Source organism: Monodelphis domestica, chromosome 5, assembly GCF_027887165.1.
Source record: "Monodelphis domestica isolate mMonDom1 chromosome 5, mMonDom1.pri, whole genome shotgun sequence".
In the NCBI taxonomy this organism is placed as follows: domain Eukaryota; kingdom Metazoa; phylum Chordata; class Mammalia; order Didelphimorphia; family Didelphidae; genus Monodelphis; species Monodelphis domestica.
The window spans coordinates 292,419,911-292,437,726 of NC_077231.1; the positions used below are offsets into that span (position 1 = coordinate 292,419,911).

Below are 17,816 nucleotides of genomic sequence, written 5' to 3' on the forward strand. Positions count from 1 at the left end.
GGAAGGAAGGAAGGAAGGAAGGAAGGAAGGAAGGAAGGAAGGAAGGAAGGAAGGAAGGAAGGAAGGAAGGAAGGAAGGAAGGAAGGAAGGAAGGAAGGAAGGAAGGAAGGAAGGAAGGAAGGAGGGAGGGAGGGAGGGAGGGAGGGAGGGAGGGAGGGAGGGAAGGAAGGAAGGAAGGAAGGAAGGAAGGAAGGAAGGAAGGAAGGAAGGAAGGAAGGAGGGAGGGAGGGAGGGAGGGAGGAAGGAAGGAAGGAAGGAAGGAAGGAAGGAAGGAAGGAAGGAAGGAAGGAAGGAAGGAAGGAAGGAAGGAAGGAGGGAGGGAGGGAGGGAGGGAGGGAGGGAGGGAGGGAGGGAGGGAAGGAGAGAGGGAGGGAAGGAAGGAAGGAAGGAAGGAAGGAAGGAAGGAAGGAAGGAAGGAAGGAAGGAAGGAAGGAAGGAAGGAAGGAAGGAAGGAAGGAAGGAAGGAAGGAAGGAAGGAAGGAAGGAAGGAAGGAAGGAAGGGAGAGAGGGAAGACATTGGAGGTCCCTTAAACCCCCAGATCTACGATTCTATTTACAGTCAAAGGCTGTAATAATAAACAAGATGAACAAAGATATATGTTAATATTTTCCTCAAATCTTAAGAAAGTTGGAGAAGGGAGAAATAGATTTTTAAAGACAAAACTAGATCCCACAGCTTAGCATTTTGTTTATTTTTCAAATTTTTGTAGATGTTGATTAATAAAATTTGGAAGATAAATCAGTTAATAGAAAAACAATATGAAAAAGTAAGACAAAGGACATTGAAGGAAAAAGGAAAATGGGAAGAGAAGGAGAACAAAGATTCAATCAAGAAAACATTTATTAAATATCTGTTGTCTGTAAAGCCCTTTGGAACCAGCTGGGCACACGACCAATCTCTTCCCTCCAGTCACAAGGGCCACTGTTTTCATCTTTAAGGTCCCTGCTGCAGAATAATGATCCAAATGCTGGTTGGGGCTCCTTCTCTGCAGCTGCCTTAGAAGAAATCATTTGGGAACATGGATGTCAACAGTCCAGAAGAAGGGCATAGCTGTCTACCCTCTTTCCTATTTAAATATTTCCCTATCTTTAAGTTCCCTTTCAGTTGCCTACACAAAATCAGACTCCCTTAGCCTTAAATATATATATATATATGCTTAACCCTATAAGTTCCCATCCTACTTTCTCTCTTCCCTTTCACATTCAGGTCCTCAGCACCTCAACGTTCTTGCCCTTCTTTCACTACTCATCCCTTTATAGTTAGACTTCTAACTTTATCACTCATCTGAAACCGATTTCTCCAACATTGCCAGATCCCACTGTCTTTTCTCAGTATCCTTCTTGACTTTTCTATAGCATTTGCCATTGCTGATCTTCTTCACTATGTACTTTGTCTTCTCTGGGTTTGGGGTGATTTTTTTCTCTTCTTGGTTCTCAGTGTGACCACTTCTGTTCTTTTGCTGGATCTCTATCCATGCCACAGTCTAACTGAGCTTAGCACAGTACCTGGTATATAGTAGGTCCTTATGAGACCCTTATGGATTGACTGACCAACTAACTGTGGGTGTCTTCCAAGGCTCGGTCCTAAGCCCTCTTCTGCATTCTGTCAATATTCTCTCACATAGTCATCACGTAAGCTCCCCACCATTCAGTTATTATCTCCATGCAGATGACTCCCAGCCCTTATCTCTCTTCCTGTACCACCATTTTATTTTTATTTAAAGTTGTTACATTAAAATACTTAAATAACTACTTTTGACCATTTCCACCAGGATGTAGTTGTTGTTCTGTCATTTCAGTCATATCTTCATGACCCCATTTGGGGTTTCCTTGGATACTAGATTTTTTAATTTTTCTAGTTTTCTTAGATACTAGAATGATGTGCCATTTCCTTCTCCAGCTTATTTTTACATGAGGAACAGAAGTAAACAAGGTTAAGTGACTTGCCTAGAGTCACACAGCTAGTGTCTAAGACCAAATTTAACCCAAGAAGTTGACTCTTCATGACTCCAGGCCTGGCATTCTATCAACTGCATGACCTTACTGCCCCAGTATATCCCCCTGGCTATCCTGTCAATAAAGCAGTGGTGTCAAACCCAAATAAAAGCAAGGACCACTAAACCAGTGGACTCCATATTGCCTGAGAAAGCATCTGTAGTCTGATTTTTTTTACATATTTTGATAATTTCCTAATTACATTTTAGACTGATTTGGGACCATTCAGGACTGGGACTGGGATGTGTTTGACACCTCTGCTGTATCTCAATCTCAATCTGGGAAAACTGAATCATTTTCCAAAATTCTTCTTCTCCTATCTTTCCTTTTTTTCATTAAGATCAGTGACATTCTTCAAAGTACTGGATTCTCAGTCCTGGCACCTTGACTCTCCCTCTACCCATACCCACACCCTGTCTCACAAACAATTCCTATGTCTTACCTAGTCTACCTCCAATACAGCTTCTATCCAATCCATTTCTTTCCCTCGCCCCCACAGCCAATACCTGAGCTCAGGTTCTCATCACTTCTAACCAGGATGTTTGTCATATCCTCTAATGAGTCTCCCTGCCTCCCTTTTAATTGCTAATCCATCTTCCACTGAGCTGGCAAACCACTCTCCCTAGAGCACAGGGATGCCCATGTACTCCCCATAATGGATAAGCTCCAGCGGCTCCAAATTAACTCTAGTATAGAACACCCACTCCTCCATTTAATAGTCAAAGCCTGACTTTCTATGGCATTTCCTGATTTATTACAAATGGCTCTCCTTCACTGCACATTACTCTCCATCACACATCCCATGTTTCAGCTAAACTAGCCTACTTGCTCTTCCATCTGCCAGTTTCTTGACTTTACAGAGCTTGGATGTATTGTTTCATCTCTCATCCCTATGGCTCTGCATAAGGCCAGGATTCATGCCAGGAAAATATTCCCTCCTGACTTCCACTTCATTCAAGGCTTAGCTCAGGAGTCACTTCCTGTATAAATCCTATTCTTACCCCCCCCCAACCCAGTCATTTGTCCCTTCTCTCAGGAAAAGCATTTTGTTTTTAATTCACATTTATTTTGCATTTGGGCAACTAGGTGGCAAAGTGGATAGAGCACAAGGCCTGGAGTCAGGAAACCCCAAGTTTATATCTGGCATCAGACACTGATTAGCTGTGTGACCCTGGACGAGTCATTTAGTCCTGTTAGCCTCAGTTTCCTCATCTGTCAAATGATCTGGAGATGGAAATGGCAAACCACTCCATTATCTTTGCCAAGAAAGCTTCAAATAGGGTCAAGAGTCAGACATGACTGAACAACACTTTGCATTTACTTATATGTGTGTAAGTAAAAGGTAAAGTTCTTGAGAGCAGAAAACATTTCTCTTTTGTCTTTATCTCCCCTGTGTCAGGCAGATAGCATAGTTATAAATGCAAAGTTCTATCAAACTGAATGTCTTAGCCACTACTCAGTGACTTCTCTGTTCTGCGTTCATCAGGTGAGGGATGGGAGAGATGCTTCCCTTGCATTCCATTTACTAAACAGAGCCACAACTCATCCCCAATCAGTAGTCTCTCCAGGCCCCAGCCTCTTGCTAATGCTATCAGTGACCCTTTGGTTTTCTGTTCTTTGTTCCTGCAGGTCATATCAAGGCTGTCAAACAAATCCACACTCTCGCAGGTATGTCTGCATGTAATAAAAAATGCATTTTTATTGACAAAATTGATGTGAGAGAAATTATCATTGCATATATTTCTATAGAGCTTTAAAGTTTATAAGGTCATTTTTTCAGTGGTTTGGTAGGTAAACTGAGCAAACATCACAATATTCATTTCCAATAAGAAAATTCCAGGTGATGAAATGACTTTACACAAAGGTGACAAAGCCAGGACTTGAATGCATCTCTTCAGGTTTCTGAATGAGGGTTCTTGATATTACGGAACAAGAACCACCATGAATCCGTCAAAGACCTGCAATCTCACCAGTGTGAGAACTTCTTCCATAAACACAGATTATCGGTGACTTAGAGGGTTGCCTAAGGCTTAGAGAGGTTCTCTGTTTTCTAAATAGCAGGTGCCAGAGCCAACTCAGATCTTCTGACTTCTGAGTCTCCCTTTTTGTCCACAACCTCATGGTATCTAAAGGCCACCATCATTCTCTTGAACATTCTGACTCTCCTGGCCTTTTCAATCACACTTTCCCATAAGATTTGCACTGACTCATGATCCAGGGTCTGATAAATCAAAAATTGCATCCCGTGGAGTCTATGCAAAAAGTATTTTGTTGTTGTCATTCTTGTATAATGCAAGTGAGAACAGTTTTTGTTGATTCTTACATTTTTCAGAAATAGGATCATAGTCTCAGAAATATGTGTCAATTTCTTCAAATCAATAACCCAGATATCTTCTAACAATCCCAAACCATGGCACCATCTGAGTATCTCTAAAAGAAAATTGGTTTCGTGATCTCCTTTGACTAGTCTATATCGTGAGTGAAGTTATCAAATTGTATCAAACTACAACAAAAAAGAGATAGCCATGACTCACTGTGCAGTATTCCATCGTGGATAGTGCAGGAATTGGTAAGAACTACACTCAAATCCCCCCTCTCACTCTTGCTTGTTGGGTGACTCTCAGCAAGTTGGTTCACTTCTCTAAGCCTCTTACAAGCTTTAAATTTATTTAACTTTTTAACTATTTATTTACCTAGTTTAACCAAGATTTATGTAAGTTTTGGCTAGCTGAGATCTGCCTTGCTAGAGGAAAGTCTGATGATGAGGACCTCACAGATCCAAGATATAAGAAACAACTGGATTGAGGGGAAAAATATAATTGAAGCTGGTTAAATACCATCTAGCTGGCAGTCTTCCTTTTTCAAAAATACCTTGTTTCATAGAAATATTTCCCAGAGATTTTGTTTTGAGCAAGTCTATCTTCTTGTTGAGTGGGTGACCTTAGTCCAACAATCCTTATACATTCCACACAGGTGATCCAATTAAATAGCATAACCCAAGTGAAAGCTGGCATTTCCTTAGTGCTAAAAGAGTTATAGAGAGATTTTCTCACAATGACCCAAGAATGGAGACAGATATACATCATGGTGCCTGGCATACAATTTATGTGCCTAATAAATGTTTTTGTTTATTCATTCATTCATATCAAACATTAAAATTGAAAGAGAGGTAATCACCACCATGAACGATTTGTTTTATTTTGGGTTTTGTTTTTTAATTTAGATTTATTTGTTTGTTTGTTACATTAAAATATTCAACTAACTCCTTCCCTTTCATCCCACCATTATAGAAGGCTTCAGTTTTGCCTATGTAAAAAACCTTAATGGCAGGCTCTAAGGATGGTTTTTTTCCTTGGTAGAAATAGACCTTGGGACCTCTGTAGGTTGAGGGAATATGCTAGTGAGGAAATTCCCTGCACCAACTCAATTCAGCATCTTTGATGAAATGTGTAGTCTTGAGAGCCATCCAAAATATAGAGAAACTAAGTAAGTGACTCGGGGCCACCAAAGCAGTATGTGTCAGAGAGGAGACATGGGTAAAATCTCATTGAGCAATTCTCATTTTTAGTACCCACAAAAAATAAAGATAATATTGAAGGTTTAATTCACTCTTCCAGATTGTTCAACATGTTTTCAGATGGGAGAGTACAGTGAACTCAGAGTCAGAGATCCAAGGTTCAAAATCTGGTCCTGCCACAAAATAGCTATGCAACTTTGATTCAATCACTTAATTTCTCTGGGCCTCAGTTATATCATTTATAAAATGAAGAAGTGAGAATAGATGACATTTAATCTCCCTCTCAACTCTATACCTATGATTCTGTATGCATAGAATCTATTGGAGACAGATATGGATGGCGGGCTGGGCTTGAAGATAGGAAGACTTGAAATTCAAATATGGCTTCAGACCCATAGTAGTTGTGTGACCCTGAGCAAGTCTCTTAACCTGTTTGCCTTCATTTTCTCCCAAAACAGGGGAATTATAATCTCTCAGAATTGATAATGAGGATGAAATTAGATAATAATATAGTTATTATATATAATAAATAATAAAATATATCTATATTTTATAGAATTTGGTTTGCTATTGTTTGGTCATTTCAATCATGTCCAACTCTTTGTGACCACTTTTAGGATTTTCTTAGCAAAAAATTGGAGTGGGTTGCCATTTTTTTCCTCCATCTCATTTTACAAATGAGGCAAACAGACTTAAGTGACTGGCCCAGTGTCCCACAGTTAATAAGTGTCAGAGGCCAGATTCAAAATCAGAAAGATTGCTCTTCCTGATTCAAGGACTGGTCCTTTATCCATTGAGCCATCTAGATGCCCCTGAAATATAGTAGGTGCTATATAATGTAAAAGCTAAAATTAAATTTCAATAATAAAAATATTATATTTTAAGAGATTTACTAATGATCATTAGAAATCAAGGAATAAAGAAGACACAAAATAAAGACCATGTTCCCATGGAAAATCAGCCAGTTCAAATGCCCGCCTTACCACCACCAAGCTTGGGACAGGAAATAAAGAGGTGGGACCTTCCACATCCCCACCTAATATCCCCTATCTACAGGAAGTATGTAATGACAGGAAGTCAGTGGGGTCCTGGGAAATGTATTTCTTTTTTTAGGGTAACATTTTCAATTATACAATAAAATTATTTTTCTTTTCCTTTCTCTCCCTCTTCCCTTTATCAGATATCTTTATAATTTCTCTGGCAAGCAAGAAGAATTAGATGGTGCTCTCCTTAGTAAAAACTAAAAAGTAGAGTAAATATAAGGTCAAACGATGGTCATCAAAATAACAAGTCCTATTGAAAGGTTTACAAAATGGTTTTCTCAAAATTCTATCTCCAGGGTGGCAAAAGTACTAACGTTTCGTTTAATATTAAAGGAAACAAAAGCTCAGGACAGTAAAGTGATTTTCCCCCAAGGCCAAGCATCGAGTCTTGGGCCAAGAAAAAAGGCAGAAACCATACAAGTAATTATAGCTACACCAGTATTGGGTAGTAACACCCTTCCCTCTCTTGCCACCATTTGTATCAACTCCACCTCAGCAATTGCCTCTGTGAACTGGGCCTATGTGTGAAGTATTCTCATCTTAAGCTATGAACAGATGTTCTTAGGGTTGTTGTTCCCATTTCTTCCTCTCCCACACTGTGGCATCCATCAGAGCTCAGATCCTAGTTCAGGTGTTTCTGGAATAACAGTCCGTTCTGCTGTGCCTCCTGTCCTCTCCCTTAAGCCTCACTTTAATCTCCCTGACAGCTGTAAACCTAACATTGTCATTCATTTGCTAATGGGCCCCCTTTGCTAGTCTAGTGAAGCTGGACTAGACTGGCAGCTGGTGGAAATACTTCCCCAAAATCATGTTTTTAAATGAATAAATTGAATTGCAAATGAAACCAATTCTATCGAAATTAGTTACCAAAATATTTTTAAACATAGTCATAGGTGACTGGTTAAGAACCCCCACTCTAGAATACCATAATAGTCCTTTAAAATGGGGGGCCCTGCAAGAGTTTTGCAAAGGAATTACGGAAACTAAGCAATCAGAATCAAGAGATGAGTCTGGCAACAAGCACCCTCACAAGGAAACTTTAAAGAATTAGGGCAAAACTAAGGCAAGGGGGAAACCAATTCTCTTGGCAGCAAGAATGCAAAGAGAAGAAACTGGATGAAGATCAGATGGGTCTTTGATGTGGACATCCTCCAGGCACTAAGCTCCCAGATAAATAACAGTAGGCTCCCAAATGATATTAATTTTAATGGGAAATAAACCTCTAAGGGGTTTGATTTTGTTCCACTGGGAAATTAGCATGAACAATGTACCTCTGCAGAACACTTTACTTTCTTGTTTAATCTGTATTATTCACTAATTTAGACAGAGCCCAAGGGAAATGGCAGCATCAACAGGAGGCTCCCATCAATAGTGGAAGATGAAGAAGATGAAGAAGGAGAAGAAGAGGAGATGGCCTCTCTCTCCCCCATCAACACCAGAGGCACCCCATCCTCAAGCATCAAGAAATTTGGAAGCAATAAAAGCTATCTGGGCATAAGCTTAAAGCAGTTAGCCTCAGGAACCATGCCCTTCCACTCACCTATCAGAGTCTGTGGCTCCAACCCTCCAAGAAACAAGCAGGAAACTGATCTCCATTTACACAGCAAAAGAAAGGAGAAAAACCTGAAGCTGCACCTTTCCACACTTACTACTACAGGACCCCCTGATCTCAGTCCAAGGTAATCTTGTCTTCCTTTTCCTCTTAGGACCAATAACTCCCCATGGTTTGAGTAGTTGCCGAGACGATAAGGAATTCAGCCTCTAGTTCCTTTCATTGCTGTTTCTTAACCAGTTACAGAATCACGCCTACTGGACTTTGGGGTATTTTATTTGGCATTGGGGGACCCGGGTGGGATTTTAGCTCTTCTACTAAGTAGGCGTGTGGCTTTGGCTAAGCTTCCTCTCTCTGGTTCTCATTGGTAAGCTCAGAGAGTTCGACCAGAAAATCTCTAAGTTCTTCTGGCTTTAAAGCCTGTGAATGATGAAGATCCCCTTTTCCAACTTCTTCACTACAGAACCACAAGTAGACTTACCCAAGAACCCATCACACTCTTCCCCAAAGGCTAAGTGAATATAAGAAACGTCAGTGATAGTCTCATTGTTTGGTGGATATTCCTTGTTGGCTACCATTACAAAAAGTTTAGGGGGCAGGACATTTAAACTACTGAAGGATGTTGGAAGTTGCCCATGGTTTTCATTCAATCTATTCCTATGCATGTATCCAATTTACTCATGTAATTGAAAGGGGTGCACATATATGAATGTATATGGGTTTTTCCCTAATCGTGTTCAGCAAAAAAATATATGAGCAGGCAGCAACTGGGGAGAACAGTGGATGGAGATCCAGGCCTAGAGATGGGGGGTCCTGGGTTCAAATCTGACCTCAGATACATCCTAGCTGTGTGACCCTGGGCAAGTCACTTCATCCCCATTGCCTAGCCCTTACTACTCTTCTACCTTGGAACCAAAACACAGTATTGATTCTAAGACAGAAGGTAAAGATTATAAATATATGTATATATGCTTTTAATTAAGACTAACACCATGTTATAATGCTTATATATACATACATATAAATATGAACACATAAAATATAAAGGCAGAAAATAAGGGACTTTATTTTTAAGTAGAATAGATTCCAGGAATAAGAAGGGGGTAGATAGTTCAACCTTTCTCTGATCTGGTCAGAAAACATCTAGTGATGTACTAAAGGCAGCCAGCTACATGGCATAGTGGATAACGTGCTGGACTTGAAGTCTTTCCTCAGATCTTAACTAGTTGTGACCCCAGATCACTGACAACCTCTCTCAGCCTCAATTTGTTCATGTATGAAATGGGGAGAATTTTAGCACCTATCCTGCAGGGTTGTTGAGATGATCTAGGCATTTTTTAAACACTAAAGCCCCAAAGAAATGTTAGCTATTCTGTTTGTGTTCTGTTCTGGGTGCCACATTTCAGGGTGCAGAATTAGCTGGAATGTGTTCAGGGGAGACAAACAGGACAATGAATGGCCCCCCATTCATAGCATGTGGGCATTGGGAAAAGGAACTGGAAATGTTTGAGCTGGTTAAGAGAAGTCTCAGCAGAGGCGCAATAACTGTCTTCAAATATTTGAAGAGTTTCCATGTGGAAAGAGGAGTTCACTTGTTTGGCTTCGTCCTGGAGGGCAGAGCTAGGAGTGATGGGTAGAAGCTTCCCAACGATGAGAGCCATCCCAAAGTAGAGTGAGCTGCTGACAGATGTGGTGGGTTCCCCTTCAGGGGAGGTCTTCAAAGAAAGGTCGAGTGAAGAAGCTTCTATACAAAACAGAGATACCATTTCCAAGTCAAGAAGAACTGTGAGAAAGTGGCCTTCAGCCTCATGACAGGGGCATTAGGTAATCCACTAGCAAGGAACAAGGGAGAAGAAATCATTGACAGTGGGGGGAAGGGAAAGAGAAGTGCTTGATGGGGGTGGAATGAGCCATAGATAGCTTATCCTAGGACTCCTCAGCTCTGTCTGAGCGCCGGTACGTCAATAGCCATTGATTGAGTGCTTCTATCATGGACAACTGGGGTGAGAACTACAGCAGGGAGAGAATATGAGATCTACTGGAGTATTGAACCTTGGCATCAAATAGATTGACTCCAGCCCAAGTCATTCCATTGAGATAACTCAGCATTGCCCTAAAAATGATTTGAATTCTTTTCTCCTGCCTGTACTAGACAAAATGATGAGTTGAAAAATGTGATGGTGAGAACAGTATTTTTAAAAAGCAATGCCTGGGGACAGTTAGTTGTATCAGTGGATGAAGAGCCAGACCTAGAGACTAGAGGTCTTGAGTTCAAATTTTGTCTCAGACACCTCCTAGCTGTGTGACCCTGAGCAAGTCACTTAACCTTCATTGCCTAGACCTTACCACTCTTCTGCCTTAGAACCAATATATTTATAAACCATAATATATTTAAGAACCCAAGCACCTACATTGTTTCCAGTGTTGCTCAAAAGTCTACCAAGTGGATACCTAGCTAACTAATTTTAATCGAAATGATCCATCAGCAACCTCCCCCAAAGAAGGGGGTCTTGCTTTGTGCAGCCACTGAGATAATGGTCAGAAACCGAGGGGGCAAGACCATCATGGTCTCTGCTCTTCTTCACATGTCCCCTGAGCTCCTAGGGGCGGGGAGTGCTCACCTAAGATAGTAACTCATTATTAACATGGCAGAGGAAAATAAGATCAATAGCAAAGATAGACAAAGTAACTCAGTTTAGAGTAGCAACACAATGGTCAGAAAGCACAGGAAACATTAACTCCAATCTTGCTACTTAAAACTTTAAGAACTTCCAGAAGCCAGAAGGGGGGCCATTGGGTGGATTCCTGGGATGTTGCATTAGAGGGAAAAATCAGCTCTCAGGTGAGTAGAGTGTTGCCATTTAAACTTCTGGGTGGAATTTGTAATGACTTTGTGATTCTAAAATTGAATTCTAAATTTTCACTTCTACTGTTTATGTAAATATATTTATATTTATATATATTTATTTATATATGCATGTATATATACATATATATTATATATATATATAATGTATTGAGAGCCATGCCTAGAGACAGGAAGTTCTAGGTTCAAATCTAACCTCAATCACTTTCTGACTGTGTGACCCTGGGCAAGTCACTTAACCCTATTGCCTAGCCCTCAACTCTCTTCTGCCTTGGAACCAATACACAGTAATTGATTCCAAGGTGGAAGATGAGTGGCTGTAGATATATCGATATAATGTGTAGTATAATAGATGGAGTGCTAAATATAGAGCCAGGAAGACCTGGGTTCAAGATCTCCTTTAGGCATCAACTAGAAGTGTGATCATGGGCAAGCTCCTTAGAATGTTTCTGAGCTAAAGCCAACTTTCTTAAACCAGAAGTTAAAATAAACCTTGGTGGAAAACGTTCTCACACCAGAAGTTCCCAAAGTGTGGAATCAGAAGTCCTTGTCTCCCTCTCTCTCTCTATCTCTAATTCCTTTCTTTCTCCTGTCTGTAATTAAACTGTCTGTAATTAAACTCTATAAAAGGTTGACGGCTGACTTGAGTTTTCATTTAGGAATTACATAGCTGAATTCCTTGGTGACCTTAAATTAATATATATCAGACTTTTAAAAGTGATTTCCTTGTCACATCTGTCGACTTTTTGTAGTTGTAGGAGTATCTGGCCCTGTTATTTCTTCAGTTGTAAGGAGCTCCCAAATTGGAAATTTCCTCACCAATGAAAATTGGCAACTTGTTTTATATTAATAATCATAAATTTGCCTGTAGGCAATGAAGTTCAGAGACTAGCCAATGACTACTCAGCTAGCATGGTGCAGCTGTGGAAAGAGTGCTAGATTTGGAATCAGGAGACCAATTTCAAATCCTGGTATTACAATAATTTTGAACAATCACACAACCTTCTTTGCTTCAATTTCTTCATCTATTCAGTGAGAGTTTGGGATTAGATGGCCTCCACGTCCTTTCCAATTCTCTATGATCTCTCTCAGCCTCTGTCTCCCCGTCTGGAAATTGAGAGTGTTGAACTACATAATGTCTAAGGTCTCTGCCTATTCTGAATCTATAATCCTTTAATTTCTATATGTCAGAGGCTGGATTTGAACACAGGTTTTCCTGACTCCAAGTCCAGCCTTTTAATCTGCTAAACCAGGTTGCCTCTTTTTTCAAATGAGAGTAGTGGCATATCTATTCACTATTTAAAAAAAACTAAATTCTTCCTTTAAAAAAAATCCTTTCCTTCTGTCTCAGAATCAATACTGTGTATTTGTTCCAAGGCAGAAGAGTAGCAAAAGCTAGGAGGTTAAGTGACTTGGTCAGAGTCTCACAGCTAGGAAGTATCTGAGGTCACATTCAAACTCAAGACCTCCCTGCTCCCAGCCTGGTTTACAATCCACTGAGCCACCTACCCATCTCCCCTTTTGTGCTGCCTTTTATGAATACTGAGTACTTTGATAGCAAGCCCTGCTTGTTTGAGAACATGTCCAAATGTATTCTCTTTTTATTTTTAAACAGGATTGTGGATGGAACAGAAGATGGAATAACTAATGAGGAAAACCAGACTTTTGATTTTGGTTCTGAACAAACAAGGCAGGATCGCCGAGTAACCCCTCCCATAGCAGGTGAGCCTTCTGCCTGGTCCTTTTGCAAGGAGAGACCATTCTTTGTAGCTTCACCTCCTCCTGTTGTTAAGTGATTCTGAGGGTCATGAAAAACTGGCCAGAATTACGAACTGATGAAGTCTTTGGTCTCCCTTTTGCCTTTCCCATGCTTCCATGGCCCTTGTTACTTAACAGATGATGCCTGCAGTTTCCAGGAGGCACAAATGCCTGCCATTTATCAGCTCATAACCCTGTTTTCCTGTTTTAAAGACAAATCTAATCTGTAAAAACAACATTACACAGAGGAAATAGCGTGCTGGCCAGACAGTGTAGGAGTGTAGGTTTCCTCTGCAGTTTATTTGGTGACAGCTCATTTAATTGGAGTTTAATAGGAGCTAACCTACTTCAGGAAGGACTTAAGTGAGCTTGGCCATGCCAATCCTTGTGCTTTTGCCTGTAGAAAGAGGCTCTGTCAACAAATAGCTAGAAGCTGGTAGCTTTAATAAGGGCTAAAAAATAGATTTTCTGCATCTGCTTAAGGAAGAGCAATGATTAAGTGTTGAACATGTATAATTTGGAGCAAAATTGTGCCAACTACCAGGCATAACACCTGGTCTTCCCTTCCTATTCTCTTCGTCCAATGTAAAGGACTCCAAGCCACTCCAGGTCCAATTCAATCTTTTTGGAAAATGCAATGATTACTATTGAAATTATCTTGGGAAAACTGCCAAGCTAAAGCAGTCTTCCTAATGCCCCCAAACATGGACAGATCCATGTGATAAGATAACAGGAAAGCATCCTACCAAAATTTACCTTGATATAAGGATAACTGAGTGGACCCTGCAAGACATTAGGTGGACAATAAGTCAACCGAAATTGTTTATTTAGCATCAACTGTAGCAATGATTTCATGGAAGTCAATGTAGAATTCAAGTGAACCGAATTGAATGAGACTTATTGAAGTGTCATCTATATGCTGGCCATTGTACTAGGCACAGGGGATAGATACAAAAACAGGAGCAGTTGCCAGGCTGCATTTCCCCAGGGGTTGCTTCCCAGGATGATGGCTGAGAACCATAGACTGGTAGCAAGGCTCTTAGGTTTAGGATCCTGAGCTCTCTCTCCATCAGGGTCTGACAGAAAATGGTAGTCAAGTTGTTGGTGGTGGTATTATGACTTTGCTTGGCATGTGATGTCTCCTCTATCACAAAGATGCCTTTCTACCTCCACCAAGCTAGCTTACCTACTAAATATGGCAGCCCCTCATCCATAGGAGATGCTTTCCTAAATGATGGCTATGAGGGCTGAGATAGAAGCAGGACCAGTAGTCTGGGGACACCACTGTTCCCAAGACTGCCGTTTTCAGAGTCCCGAACCTTTGAGTAGCTAATAGAAGAAAAAAATATAGTCTCATGAAAAGCATTGTTAGAAAAGCATAAGAGGATGCAAGAGATGTTTCTTCCTTAAGGTGCATGGTGGTTTCCCCCTTAAGAAAGATACATGTAAAATGGGATAAAATGTATTTGTTGCAAAAGGAAAAATGGTGGTGCCCCAATGGGTCTTAGCCATGCATGCTTCTATATACTGGAATTAATACCATAGTGGGACAGCAGTGTGAAACAGTGACAGAGAGCCAATGTCAACATCATCAAGACCTGGGTTCATATTCACCTCTGCCACATCCTGTCTGCATGACCTTGAGCAAGTCATTTCTTATTGCCCAAGACAATGTTCTAAGGCTGTAATTTGATGGTCCCTAGCTGTGTGACCCTGGGAAAGTTTGCTATTGCCTAGGTCTTCTTTGGAATTCATACTAAGACAGAAGGTAAAGGTATTTTTTTAATCAGTTATTATCTTCCTTAGGAGAGGAGTCCCCTCACTAAGGGTTTCTTCCACAATGAAATCACAGTTCTGAATCCTGCCCCCACCCCAAAAAAGTTATTTCAACAAACACAAGTCAGAGGTTAATTTTTCACCAAGTCAAACTACTTCGTTTCATTTTCCACACAGTGATTGTCAGCAATGTGCTAGGCACCAGAGAGAGTAGACTTTTGGCATGAGAGAAAAAACAATGGCTCTCAAGTCAGGCTCCTTGGTTCAAGACCTGTCTCTGACACTTAAAACCTGTGCAATCATGGGCAAATCACTTCATCTTCCTGAGCCTTGTTTTCTTCATCTCTAAAATGAGGGTACTCGATTAGCTGACCTCTGGGATCTCTTTCAGCCCTAGATCAATATCCTATGATGATGATGACCTCAGACTTTGCCATAAGTGTTTAATAGTCCAAGTTGGATGAACCCTTCCTCTTCCTCAACACACACACACACACACACACACACACACACACACACACACACACTGACATCAAGACAAAAGGTCAGAATTCCTCCAATTTCCTTCCCTGAGTTAAATCACCTAAATCTGAGCATGTGAGCCTGTTTCTAATGGATTCATTTGCCATGTGTGTGTCACTTGCAGACCCCGAGCTGGGAGCAGCAGTTCTATTTATCAAAGCAGAGGAAACCAGACAGCAGATAAGTAAGCTGAATAGTGAGGTAAGGAGACTCATGACAATGCTCATGACAATGGGAGTTATTGGTCATATCCAGGGTGTTTTGATATTTAATTGGTGCTGTGAGTGTCAATGTGTATCTTCTAGTCCAGCTGAATTTTAAGAAGTCTAAAACAAATAAAACGTTTTAAGAAATCTATGGCAAAGTTCAGGCAATGAGATGGAGTTCTGGCATGGAGTAGGAAGACCTGAATTCACATCGGGTCTCAGATATTTACTAGGTGTGAGACCTTAGGCAAGTCACTTAAAACCCTGTTTATCTCAGTTTCCTTGTCTGTAAAAATGTTCTGGAGAAGGAAATGGCAAACCGTTCCAGAATCCTGTGAATCATGGAACATTAATGCTGAAGGTTACCTAAAGGCCATTAAAAAAATGATGATAGGCATGAGCAGTTGTTACATATTAATAATAATAATAATAATTGACAGTATTTATTTAAAAATGAATGTTTGTAAAGAATTTTATATCTTACCTCATTCAACTTTCTCAGTAACATAGAATTAGATGATATTATTATCTCCATTTTACAGATGAGAGAGATTAAGTAATTTACCTGTAGTCACATAACTATTAAGTGTATGAGGCAAATGAGAAAGTCTACTTGGATAGTAGTATATAAACCAACACTACCAGAATATGGCGAGGGAGAAGGTAGTGCTTTTCCTGAAAGCAAACTATCCCTTTTTTCACTGTATCCATGAAATGCCAAGAGCTATAGAGCAGGGGTTCTTAATGTGGGCGTTGTAAAGTTTTTTAAGGTGTTGACGATGTTATTTCAATATAATCAAGTATTGTTTGTGGCCCTACATATTTTATTTTATTCATTTAAATACGTTATTCTGAAAAGAGATTCATATATTTCATCAAAAAAAGAAGCCTACAATACAAAAAAAAAAGTAAGGAGGTTCCCATGGGCTAGAGGAAGGTCTCCCAGTATGCTGAGTATCCCATGGAGGATTTACAAGCAAATGAGGATGAGATTCATGCAGGATGGGCAGGCAAGTATGGATGATAAGCTATATCATTGGGCTCGGTATCTACATTAATAAGATTACAAATACACTGAAAATCAAACTATTTTATACATACACACATATATAGATGAGAATGCCTACATCCTATATAATATATAGGAAAGCACTGAGATGAATATAATACACACAATCTTGCTAATAAGAATAGCTGACTTTCTAATAACAATAATAGCATTTATTTGATACTTTTAAATTTGTCAAGCACTTTATAAATATTATCTCATTTTGGGGCCTTACAAGAACCCTGGGATGCTAGTGCTATTATTATAATTATCTTCACTTTAAAGATGAGGAAACTGAGGCAGGCAGAGGTCAAGTGACTTGCCCAGGGTCACAGAGCAGTTAAGTCTCAGAGGTAGAATCCTAACTCAGGTCTTTCTGACTCTGGGTCCAGGAACTCATCCTTTGTATCACCTAACAGCAAATATAATATATAATTAGTAATTAAACAGCACAGAAATTTGTCTACAAGAAGCACAAGACAATAATTTATGTTATTAATCCTTGAATGCCTGAGATTTGGCTATATACTTTATACCTGAAGTTAAATAATATGAATGGGGCTTGGTGTGGAGTATTGATCATTAACAGTACATTGACTTCAGCTAAAGAATACTAAAATAACTTCTCCTATTCCTTTAGTACTCTAATTGTTATAAATCCCTTTACTCATAACAGACCTATAAGCTATGTAAAGACGAAAGCCATGAAACTTCACAGATGGTTAGTTAGCAGCAATTCATTCTCTTGATCACTCCTGTACATTTTCTTTTCCATTATACTTCATAGCCTCCTCTACTTTGATATATTTCTCAGTGCTACTTTCCCACTAAGGGCAGATGAATCTTTTTCCTTCACCTGAAATTGCCATACTAAATAAAGATCATTTAGTGACCTTAACAAAAGAAAAATATTGAAAAGGCATTAGTGTTCATGATTCTTTGGGAAAGAAATGCACTTGCTCACTCCTTTGTGTCCTGGAAGAAGAAAGTACTTTCTTTTCAGAGTTGGGGGATGTAAATTAATATGCTCTCTGTTGTTGTTGTTGTTTAACTGAAAATATGGTCCAGTGACAGATGCTATAAGCTGAAATCCACTTGAATAAAAAAAACAAACATTTCCCCTACACTATTTCTCTATTTGATCATCACTTTCCCAGTGAAATTGAATAAATCCCTTAATTTTGTCATACATTTAAAGAGCAGTAGGTGATAAAAATGATGAGGGAGCCAGTTTTCTCTCTCTGCCCCAGAATCACTTTATCAACCTGGCAAAAATATGATTTCTTTAGTGCTCCATTATTTATACCTAATTCAATTTGCAATTAGCCCTCACCCTTTAAATAATGCATTAAGACACACAGAAGACCTAAAGAAAGCATGAAAACACATTGTGCCAAGGGAAATATACACTGATCCACTCTGAACTCACATTTCTTCCAGCATCCTCTAAAAGTTTATGGTCTTGTCATGCCTAAAGGTGACCCATCTTTGAAAATAATAGCCTTACATCCTTGCTTCTGTTATTTCAATTCA

General features: G+C 39.8%; 1 protein-coding gene across 1 annotated transcript in view; it reads left to right on the plus strand.

The window, feature by feature from the left end:
* The window catches only part of KCNH8 (potassium voltage-gated channel subfamily H member 8), a 406,798-nt gene that overhangs the window by 367,673 nt on the left and 21,309 nt on the right, over nucleotides 1-17,816 (plus strand). The window contains exons 12-15 of the mRNA XM_001369648.3: nucleotides 3,625-3,663; nucleotides 7,879-8,234; nucleotides 12,589-12,695; nucleotides 15,154-15,230. Of these exons, the coding sequence (XP_001369685.1) occupies nucleotides 3,625-3,663; nucleotides 7,879-8,234; nucleotides 12,589-12,695; nucleotides 15,154-15,230 (579 nt within the window). The remainder of the gene's footprint in view (nucleotides 1-3,624; nucleotides 3,664-7,878; nucleotides 8,235-12,588; nucleotides 12,696-15,153; nucleotides 15,231-17,816) is intronic.